This window comes from Sinocyclocheilus anshuiensis, unplaced genomic scaffold, assembly GCF_001515605.1.
Source record: "Sinocyclocheilus anshuiensis isolate Anshui unplaced genomic scaffold, SAMN03320099.WGS_v1.1 scaffold255, whole genome shotgun sequence".
Taxonomy (NCBI): Eukaryota; Metazoa; Chordata; class Actinopteri; order Cypriniformes; family Cyprinidae; genus Sinocyclocheilus; species Sinocyclocheilus anshuiensis.
In genome coordinates this window covers 133,181-144,606 of record NW_015549578.1, presented here as the reverse complement: position 1 = coordinate 144,606, position 11,426 = coordinate 133,181, and the positions used below count along the sequence as shown (strand labels likewise).

Genomic DNA, 11,426 nt, shown 5'->3' with positions numbered 1-11,426 from the left:
AACTCTTGCTCTAATGGTTTAATTGTGTTCACTTATTTACCCAAGAGCTATAATGGAGTTTTAGCTTGGAGGGTGAAACCCAAAATGATCCTAATTTCTGACAAAAATGGTGTTTGAAATCAACAGGCAAAATTGGATTTAAATAAATAAACTGACAACTTCCTTGTGTAACTAGGACCGGTCTGTCCTATTGCTTCTTGATGCGCTAACATATCAACAAATCAGTACTTGGAAAAAGAACCCAAACTGAATAAATTGCCTTTATTATTGAAGATTTTAAAATAACAATGCTTTTTAAAAAAGTATAGGCTGGCATGAATTAAAAAGTCATCTGTCACATACAGGCCATTCATTAGTGGGCAAATTAGTCAACAAAAGTCTGCAGTTGCTACTACAGGATATATATTGTTTATATATATATATATATATAACATTTTCTATTATGGTATCATTGTATTTTCTCATGTATGCATTTTTATTTTCTCATATCTACTGAATTTTTATATATGCTTCCAATCAAAGAACAAGGCTATGGACTGTAGCAAAGGTTTAATGACTTACATAGGATCATTCTCAATAAAAATGTGCCATGTGTGTTATAAACACATAAAAATTCATTTCAACTCATCAATCTCCTCAATCAATTATTCTTATGTATAAATGCATACATACATATACATTTACGTGAAGTAAGAAAAAACTTATGGGAAACCACTTCATTATTCATTACATGCTTTGTCACTATAGTTGTGGCAATAAATACATCCCTGAAAGCTGATTTACTTCTACTATGTAGGATTCTAACCATAAAAAGTGACAGATGTCAAAGAAGGTAACAGAAGTATTTCAACCAACTTACCAATTTTTAGTGCAACATATCCCACAGTTAAAAATAGTGTTGAATATCTCTTTTAAACAATGAAACAAACTGTATTCTTAATTAATTTCACATGTCATATGTGTGACTAATGTACGCGTTTGCAAAACGTGCATAATGTATAATGTTCTACGTATGCTCATTTGGAACCTCTACCAAAATGTATACAGTCAAATTGGAAGTTTCATGTAATTTAGTAGTTTTAATTCAGCTGAATGTTGGGAGTGCCATGAGATGGATGTTCATACCAGACACTGAAAGGCCTCTGGCTTTAGCTTGATTCTACTTTGGGCAGCTGCTTCTCATAGGACACCTGCTCCTCTGCAGGCAGTAACTCCTCCTTATCATCCAGTATGAAGGACCTCCAGTGGGCGTTTCTGCGCATTGCGATCAGGATCAAACCTACCAGAAGTAGGGCAGACATGATGGCCAGGGTGGCCACTAGGAAGAAGGCTGGGAATAAGATACGCAAGACATGTTACATTTTGTAATCAAAACAAACTCAATAAATATTTCTTATTATTATCAATGTTGAAAACAGTTGTGCTGCTTAATATTTTTGTTGAAAACATGACGCATTTATTTTCAGGATTCTTTGATGCATAAAAAGTAAAAAGCACTTATTTGAAATAGAAATCATTTGTAAATAAATGCCGTTACTGTCACTTTTGGTCAATTTAACGTGTTCTTGCTAAATAAAAGTAAATTCATTTCTTTTTTGTGTCGACACACTAACCACGAGGCTATTGGCACTGACGTAAAGTAATTTCTTTAACAAAATATTACTGACCCCAAACTTTTGGAAAAAAGTGTGGGTATATAAATTATAATTACTTGATATCTATAATTTTTTTTATAACTGGTTGGATGTTTGTTTGGTGTTTTAAAACCATGCCAGCTCCCTTGAGTATTTCCATGCCGAAATCAAGTTGAAAAAGTATAAAAGAACAGTTTATAACATATATCAGGTATTTAAAGTTTGCTTCAGATAAAAACTCTAAAATTAATTTAGAATTAATTAATATAATTACTATAATTATGCTCATTCTAATTAATTAAATAAATTTTAATACATATCAAGTATTTAACAATGCCTTACCTGGAGTCCAGCGGTTACGTTTGTAACCTGTAGAAAAAGAAATACAACAATATAAGCTACCAGCAAAACAAAGTCACAAATGTACTACCAGAAGGAGAATTGCTGTTGTCCTCTTACCATCTTTCCCGGAGCAAGCTGCCATGCACTCTTCCTCACTGCTGTAGCGGTTTAGGTTTCCCTGGCAGCCTCCATAGATGAAGGGCTTACAAGACTGAGTGTTGGGCTCAAAGTAAAACACTGGGAAGGCTGCACGGCACGGGCCAGAGTCGGATGGCATGGCACATGTTTCTGTATTAAATCACAGGATAAAGAAAGTTTGGTTCATATTGTATAAACATTCACTATTGCATTATCGGCAATACGTTTGAAATACAGAAATTCGAGACAGCTGATGTAGAATCTGACAGAGATTCCTGACGTGACTTTTTTTGGCATTTTACCTTCAAAGCTGCGGATGCTGTAAGGAGAAGTGGGAACGACAGGTTCCTTCTTGTTGCTGGGAATGACCCTCACTGGGATGCATACACACAGAGTTATAATTTCATAGTGATTTATAGCGATGATGGATGATCAGGAAATGAACAGTCACACACAAGTGTACCTGTGCAGGATGTCATGCATGATTCCTCAGTCTTATAATTGTTCTGGTTGCCACCACAACCTCCATAGATGAATAGCTGACAGGTGCCATTGTTGTAGTAATAGCGTCTAATGGAGGCTTTGCAGAGTCCGGTCTGTGCGGGAGCCAGACACTTCTCTGATACGGCAAGACAGATGGGAAGAAGAAATTAGAACCAATAGTGTACAGCTGTACTCTGCTTAAAGATGTGGACAATGTAAAAACACTAAAACTTATTTAATTTAAATAGTAAAAAAAATAAAGATAAAATACCTTGGAATTCATCTAATGTCATTTCAGGAAGAGGTTCAACGTCTGAGGAAAGAGATACAGAATATGTATTGTTTTATCTGTTACAAGTACCTGGTAAAATGGATACTACTAAAGACAAAATAGTGTCTATCATCCATTTTGAAGTTCATACAATCTCAGTTTTAATTGAACTGTGAAAGATTAGTATTCAAGACTACTATGCAAACGTGTCCTGGACCCCCCCAGACAAACTATTAATTCTTTACAAAAGTTTTTAGTGGCCATTATTCAGTTTTCAGTTTTCACGTGGTTCAGAAATCATTCTAATATGCTGATTTGCTGCTCAAGAAACATTTTTTATTTTTATCAATTCTCAGAATTGAGCAGTCCCTGGGTCCTGGACCCCCATACCCTCTTTTAATTAATTACAAAAGGATCAATTAATGTGTTTTATTATATATTATTAGTTGAGCATGATTGTTGAGAGCTCTGACACAAATTGAGCTAACTATTTATAAAATGTTCAGTCAGTTAAGCATCACTCTTCAGCTGTGTCATAATCACTCATGTCTGAGAACCAGTCTCACTGTTATATCTTGATAACAGACAGATTTGATTACCAATGTTGTTTTCAGGTACGGACATTCTGCTGCGTTGAGTGATGGAATGAGAGTCCGCGAGCACAGCACCTGAAGAGAGCAGAGAGACACTTTAAATTACTATACTGTGTGTGTATATAACTACATATTTCTGAACAAGACACATACAATACCATTTAAAAGTTGGTACTCAGTGAGATTTTTAAATCTTTTAAAAGAAGTCTATTATGCTCACCAAGCCTATATTTGATCAAAAATACATTTATCTGAAATAGAAATCCTTTGTGACGTTATAAATGTCTTTATTGTCACTTTTGATCAATTTAATGCATCCTTACTGAATAAAAGAATTAATGTCATTTTTTTTTCTTACAGAAGCCAAACTTTTAAATGGTAGTGTAATTCAGTAACTAAATACCAAACTAATCTTTTCCATGTTTTCTAAGGAAAATGAAGGGTAAGGAATGTTCTATATAAAAAAATGTAGTGCAAGTCCCATGGACACAGTTTGCACAATTTGTAGCACACCCTCACATAAACACACTGGCCCACACACACACCCACACACACAATAACATTGCATAACACAGAACGGCTCAGAGTGTTGCAAGTAAAATTCTTAATATGATTTCCTGATGACAATAATAGGATTTTGCTTTAGTGTCTCTATTGGAAGCAGATGACATCTTTTTCCATTTAAACGTCATCTCATCTCATAAAACTGGTAATTCCATGGATCACAAAGGGTCATTCGGATACAGCAGGCATGAAGCACAATGACCCCATAAAGAGAACTAAAAATTCCCTTCCTCTTTCCAACCCTCAGTCTAAATTGATCACTCATTTAAAAGTAATACTTAAAAGTGGAAAGTGGAAGTAATAAAAAGTGGAAAGAGGTAAAAGAAAAAACAGTGTCAGCTAATGTGTTTGTCATGCCTTTGTCGAGGACAGGTAATCCATCTGCATAAAGGTCACCAAACCGGTTATTCAACAACCAAGGGTAAGATGAAACCAATTTAAGACATTCTGCATAAACCCACTGAAACTCACTGAAGTTGTCCAAACTGTAGAAAAAATGACCTAATTGACTTTAACTTAAGTAGTTTCGATTTCAGCCCATAAAATTAAAACAACTAGTCTATATGTTTAGCTTTGAGAATTTGCTGAGAGTAATGTAACAATACAGACCGCATGTTACCTGGCTGAACTCTACTACAAACTCCAAGTGGAAATCCACTCGACACCATTCAAATATAGCAGGACACGAACCAGCAGACTGACTAAACTGAGCACACAGCCTGAGCCAACCACCAACTACAATGTGGGCACTGGATTTGTGCCCACTCTCATTGGAGAAAGGCTGTAATAAAAGTTGTATAGTTTTCCAAAGCTCATATTTTGGTCCCCTTCTCTAAACCTCTGTTTTCATCACCGCAGACATGTCAGATCGTAGACTGATAATATGCTCTAAAAACTTTTCCAAGTGACTTGACTGTAATGGCAAACTGGGCCTCACATAACAGTATGTATGTGATTTGAGATTTAAACCCAAAATCCTCAATAAAACACGTTTCAGTACAATACATTTATCTGCATTTTCTCTGGATGCCCAAAGTAAGCCAATGCTAACATTACCTAGATGCAAATGGCAGCTGGCCTCAAATCTAGGATGTTTATTGATTTGCATTTATTTATCCACATTTCTTGCATACTACATCCTAACTAGGCTGCTGACACACTGTGGAGTATAGATATTGGTGATCCAAAATGCTCCAGTCCACTCCAGTGATGAAAGCTGTGTGTGTGCTACAACAAATCTAATATAATTACTCAACTTAAAACCACACCTTACAGAAGATTCCTTTTGTCTGTCATCAAATGCTCTGTTTTTGTCACTGCACTTCAATAGACTACCTTGTACTCATGTACAGACGTCTCAGCTGTGAAGCCCAAACAATGAACAGGGCTTGACGCAAAAGTTTAGCTCTACAGTAGGAAGTCCAAATCAGTAAATAGCAGGTAAATGAATTAATGTTTTTTACATTGCCATTCAAAAGGTTGGGGTCAGTATATTTTTTATACTTTAATACATTTATTCAGAAAGGACACATTAAATTGATCAAAAGTAAAAGCATTTATAATGTTACAAAACAGCTCAACTGTTTCCAAAGTTGATAATAATAAGAAATGTTTCTTGAGCACCAAATCAGCATATTAGAATGATTTCTGAAGGATCCTGTGACACTGAAGACTGGAGTAATGATGCTGAAAATTCAGATTTGCCATCACAGGGATAAATTACATTTTAACATATATTCAAATGGAAAACAGCTATTTTACATTGTAATAATATTTCACAGTAATACTATTTTTACTGTATTTTTAATCAAATAGATGCAGCCTTGGTGAGTGTAAGAAATGTCACAATCATTAAATAAACCTCACCAACCCCAAGCTTTTGAACGGTAGTGTGTGCATAGCCGCGGGAACGTATTTTGTCCGGGGGGGCTGAGAAATAAAACTTGTGGGGGAAGGGGGGTCACGTGACAAGAGTGATGCGAGAAGACACACTGTGATGGCGGATCAGGACACCGGCCCTCCAGGACCGAGTTTGGGCACCCCTGGGCTAAATGCTTGGAAATGATATTTAAAGTTTTCAAGTCTATTATTTGTAACAGGCAAGCCACCCAATAATCGAAGCTTTGTGCTTTGTTACTACAAAGTCTCAGCCTTCTGTCAATTTTATGATAAAATACAAAAAATAAATGTGTTTTTACGCTCTTTAATTTATTACTTTTAATAAAACTTTCATTTCTTCGTTTAATAGCCTATAAGTGAGTGTCTTTATTGTTGCTGGGTTTCCTTTAAAAAAATAATAAATAAATAAATAAAATAACAATGAACCACAAACTAATCATTCGTTTTAAATAAGGGAAAATACCTTATTTATTTGGGTTACAACGCAAGGCTATATCTTATTCATTTTGTTAATAAAAGTTAGATGTTTAATATATGCGAATTTGCCATTGTACTATTTTATGGCTGATGTGTTTTAATTAAGATAATAAATCACAAACTATGATCGTTTAAAGGTAGCCTGAGGGGAAATCCATATTCATATTGTTTAGAAAAGTTCAGTTTAATATTGTTGAATTTATCATTGTACTATTTTATTGTATAGCCTTTTTTTTCATTAATAATAACGATCCATAAGCATTCGTTTAAAGTAAGAGGGAAATCCAAAAACCTTTCATTTATTTGTGTTACAACGTAGGTACATCAGTCTTATTCGTTCTGTTCATAAAAGTTTTATGTTTAATGTAATTTTGACTTTATTCTTAAAATATTATGACGTTAATCTTATTTATTTAGTTATTTTTCAACTTGGCACTAAAATGTTGCTGTAGGCTATTTGTAGTTACTGAATGCAAACACAATTTTGGCACAGTGGCCCAAAAAACAAAAAACAAAAACAAAACAAAAAAGTAAAAAATAGTGAGGGGATATTTTAATTGTTTGTTAATAAACTAGTGTTTTCTGAGTCAGTGTCGCAAAGATGAATTTGACGAACCTGACTCGCCATCTCCTCATTGGACATGCCTCTAGAGAGAAATGCATCTTTACGGATTACATAATGAAAGCTTTAATATAAGCGACTTTGTCATTGTAGCATTGCTGATGTTGTGTGTGTGTGTGTTTTCATTAAGAGTAGGCCAAATATTGAATCAACCTTAAGCAATTTTTTTTTCAAGAATAGGAAAGACCTAGCATTAAAGATCAAAATAAGCGCTGCATGTGAGAATGCAAGATTTGCTGCTGCTAAGGTAGACGCTCTCGCTCTTTCTCTTTGCTATGTCTGTAGAAATGGTCGTTACTTCTTAATTTGGGTACGGAACAGACATGTTACAGGTAATAATACAATCAGTGGCGTAGCGAGTCAGCCCTGGGCCCATATGCAAAAATATAGCATTTTTTTGTAACGTTATGGGCTTCAACTCGGTTAACTTAACTTTTTGTTGATATTGTGAGTGCACACAAATAAAAGTAGACTTTGCAGTTCCGAATGAGGTATACTCTTACCTTTATGAGCAAAAATTACGGCATATTTTTAAGATTCCACTATTAAAAAAAACAACAAAAAAAAAGCAAGTGATCGCGCTGGCGCCTCCATGTCCTGCAGAGCGCGCTTCAGCTTCCACTCTCTGCACAAACGATTGGATATGCGTCTAACAGCGCACATTTATATAGGTTAAATGTTTAAATTAATACTGTGAAATGCACAAAGTGCTTTATGTCTGTAGATTTTATTTTATGCAAGTCGTTGTGTTGATTTGAGAAGGCTAAACTGATCAAACATATGCTCAACTCAGAGAGAGAGAGAGAGAGAGAGAGAGAGGCTCCAGTCGGACTTGGGCTGAGAATTCTGATAAGCTGTTGGACAAGGGCAATTCAGGGAAATTGCAGGGAAATTAATTTCCTCATTTCAATTAAAAGTTCCCCTCAGCTCGGCGGGCCCCAATCTGCCCGGGCCCATATGTACCTGCGTACCCAGACGCTACACCACTGAATATAATAAAAAAAACATGGCAACAAATGCTTTTTTTTTTTAATTCAGTTTAAGAAGTTGAAAAAGTTGAAACAACTTTCACAGTCAATTTGATTCAACTTGACTCATGTTTAACCGTTGCTTCTTGTCATTGTAGGCTTAGGCTACTTTTTTCAATACGGCAGAGACATGTTACAGGTTATAATATAATCCAAAAATCATGGCAACAAATGATTTTTTAAGTCAGTTTAATACGTTTAATCAGTTGAAACGACTTTCACAGTCAATTTAATTCAACTTAACTCATATTTAACCGTTGCTTCTTGTCATTGTAGGCTTAGGCTATTTTTTTCAATACATTTTAATGAATATACAAATTAATCAAATGAATTTTATTTATTTTTTATTACATATTGTTCATTCATTTATTTTTAACACCGCACCCCCATTTTTCGTGGGCGACACTCCAGGGGGTGCTGCAGCACCCTCAGCACCCCTACTTCCCGAGGTAATGAGTGTATGTGAAGCTATAAAAGCAGATTATGACAGAGGAGAGAAAGAGTTACACAAGGTCAATATCTCAAAGTATATCCATCACAATTGCATTTGGGATTATAAATCTAGTAGCATTAGAGGCAATTAACCTTTTACATAACAAAGGTTTGCATAAAACTGAAATGTTAACACTCACTAAATATTGTCTGGTATTTACCTGTCACCCCACTACAGGAAGACTCACATTCCTCCTGGGAGTTAAAGTTGTTATCGTTGCCCCCACAGCCGCCATAGACGAACTGCTTGCATGTCTGATTGATGACATCATAATAAAATCGCGGGAAGGCTGCGCGGCAATTTCCCACCACACTTGGGAGACGGCAGTGATCTGATAAGACAGAAGAAAAGGAATAGTCCTAATATAGTGTACATGTCTGTCCTAACTGTAGGAAATATGTTTCTCAGATTCAATGCTGTTGGTCATGATATTACTGCAGACCTCAGATCAAACTCTGCTGTCTCGTTGTAACATATAATTTTGGTACCACAATGATGTCATTCAGGTATGTATGGCATGCTGTTTTAGCTTAAAATATTCCCAGCGTTACTCGACGTAACTGCATTTTTACTAGTAACAATGCAATTATAGAGCTCTACAATTAAATAATTACTAGTAACAATGCCAATAAGAGAGCTCTCTAAATCAAATTTTACTAGTTACAATAACAATTAGAGAGCTCTGTAATTGAATAAGAGCTCTGCAATTGCATTCTTACTAGTAGCAATTCATTTGAGAGCTCTCGAATTCAAATTTTACCAGTAAGAATTACAGTTAGAGAGCTCTTTAATGCAATTTGCACTAGTAACAATTCAATTAGAGAGCTCTCTAATTCAGTTTTTACTAGTACAAATTGCATTAAGGAGCTCTCTAACTGTAATTCTTACTAGTAAAATTTGAATTAGAGAGCTCTTTAATTCCATTATGCAGAGCTCTGAAATTAAACATATCTTTAATGTGTTTTTTTACTAGTTACAATTGAATTATAGAGCTCTGTAAATGCATTTTTACTTGTAAGAATGAAATTAGTGAGCTCTCTAATCGCAATTGTTACTAGTAAAAATTTATTTAGAGAGCTCTCTACTTGGAATTGTTACTAGTAAGAATTCAATTGTAGAGCTCTCTAATTGGAATTCTTATGAGTGAAATTTCAGTTGTAGAGCTCTGCAATTAAAAATGAATGGAAGTCAATGGAGACATGACTAGTAAAAATTCATTTGTAGAGTTCTCTAATTGGTTACTAGGAAGAATTGAATTCGAGAGCTCTGTAATTAGAATTCTTACTAAGAATTGAATTAGAAAGCTCTCTCCCTCTAATCATAATTGTTACAGTAAGAATTGAATTAGAGAGCTCTCTAATTGGCATTGTTATTAGTAATTATTTAATTGTAGAGCTCTCTAATTGAATTGTTATTAGTAAAAATGCAATTATGACGAATAACACTGGGAATATTTTAAGCTAAAATCAACCTGACACCGCTTGCCATAGGTATGGGAATATGCAACTTTACCTTCCCTTCTGCAGTTTAAGACTTTTGTTTACAGTACTGGGCTGTAAAACTTGAAGTACAGGTTGCTCAGGTCAGTGGACAACAATGCTGCACCACTACCTGGAAAAAGGGGAGGGTTTCTATACAGCATTTTCTTCTTCTTTTTGCCTTAGGTTTATTTAAAACTATTTAAGATCACAGATAATTATTAACAGTTTCTCAATGAACAAACATTATAATATTACTTACTGCATCAACTTCATGTATATTCCATGAAATGCGGAACATCCTTTCATTGTACTTTTCATAAAGGTAACATATGGCCAAATAAGTTACATGATGAACTAATTATAATAATAAAAAAAAGTCTGTGTGACCCAACTAACACAAATTTATAGTAATGTGAGAAGAAAGCTGTAAAACCAACTGTACAGTTCAATCTTTTGTAAATAAGTTTTGAAAATAAGTTTGGTACATTCATGAGTATTCATTACTTTGTTTTTTTTCCAACTAATTTTTATTCCATAAATGTTTCATAAACTTTCCCTAAGAGGCTAATTTACATGCAATTAGCCTACATTTTACATATGGGAATTTTCCAGTTTCCACCAAATAGGCTACCACAGTTAGTCACATATTAATTTATTATGATATACATTTTTTATTAATTTATTGTGATTGAATTAATAATTACTGCAATACAAAGTATAGTATGAATTACATTTAGGTGTTAATTTGGTTTAAAATAGCCTACTATATTTGTCTGTATTTTTTCTCCGGTAATTTTTATTACCTGTGGTGTTCACAGAGCGAACTTCCGCCGCGTTTTGAGTTTTTTGATCAGCGCTATCCAGGATCTTGCGGTACACCTTAAACTGTGTGCTCTGGGTCAAAACACACACGTCTTTGCCGTCTTTCATGCAGCTGACCAAGCGGCATTCTGGTCTGCCGTCCGCCGGAGTCCCGATCACAGCGAGCTGGCAGTCGTCCCTCTCACAGCAAGCATTCTGACACTGCTCTGCGTCCGAGATCTCCGGCAGGTCAGCCAGGTAAGCCGCGCCGTTATCAAACGAGCTGATATCCAGACCCTGCTCGAGCTCCGTGTCCGGGTCCCACTTACACGCGTTTAGAACCGACAGACAACAGAGAAAACCGACGATGGAGGCAGTGAAACACACCTGAGCCATTCTTCACTTCCCGTCTACCTGTCCTAGCTCTTTTCGGTTATGACCTACGACGGGTCGAATCGAATAAAGTTAAACGAACCAGATGCTTTATTTTTATAGCTGGTGTGTGCGGACGCAGCAGGTGTGCGTCTCCTCTCCTGGGAAATAGTGTAACAAACTACTTCCTCTTACGTGACGTCACTGTTTGTGTGTGTGTGTGTGTGT

At 35.5% G+C, this 11,426-nt stretch overlaps 1 protein-coding gene across 1 annotated transcript; it reads right to left on the bottom strand.

Moving 5' to 3' along the window:
• Nucleotides 1–324: 324 nt before the first annotated feature.
• Nucleotides 325–11,364, bottom strand: LOC107657553 (kunitz-type serine protease inhibitor 6-like). The gene is made up of 9 exons (XM_016445691.1): nt 10,829–11,364; nt 8,705–8,875; nt 3,468–3,536; nt 2,869–2,910; nt 2,578–2,733; nt 2,417–2,488; nt 2,094–2,264; nt 1,977–2,003; nt 325–1,330 (listed from the first exon to the last, which is right to left on the bottom strand). The coding sequence occupies exons 1-9, from the start codon at nt 11,220–11,222 to the stop codon at nt 1,149–1,151; spliced, it is 1,284 nt and encodes a 427-aa protein (XP_016301177.1). The 5' UTR covers nt 11,223–11,364; the 3' UTR covers nt 325–1,148.
• Between the last annotated feature and the right edge of the window lie 62 nt (nt 11,365–11,426).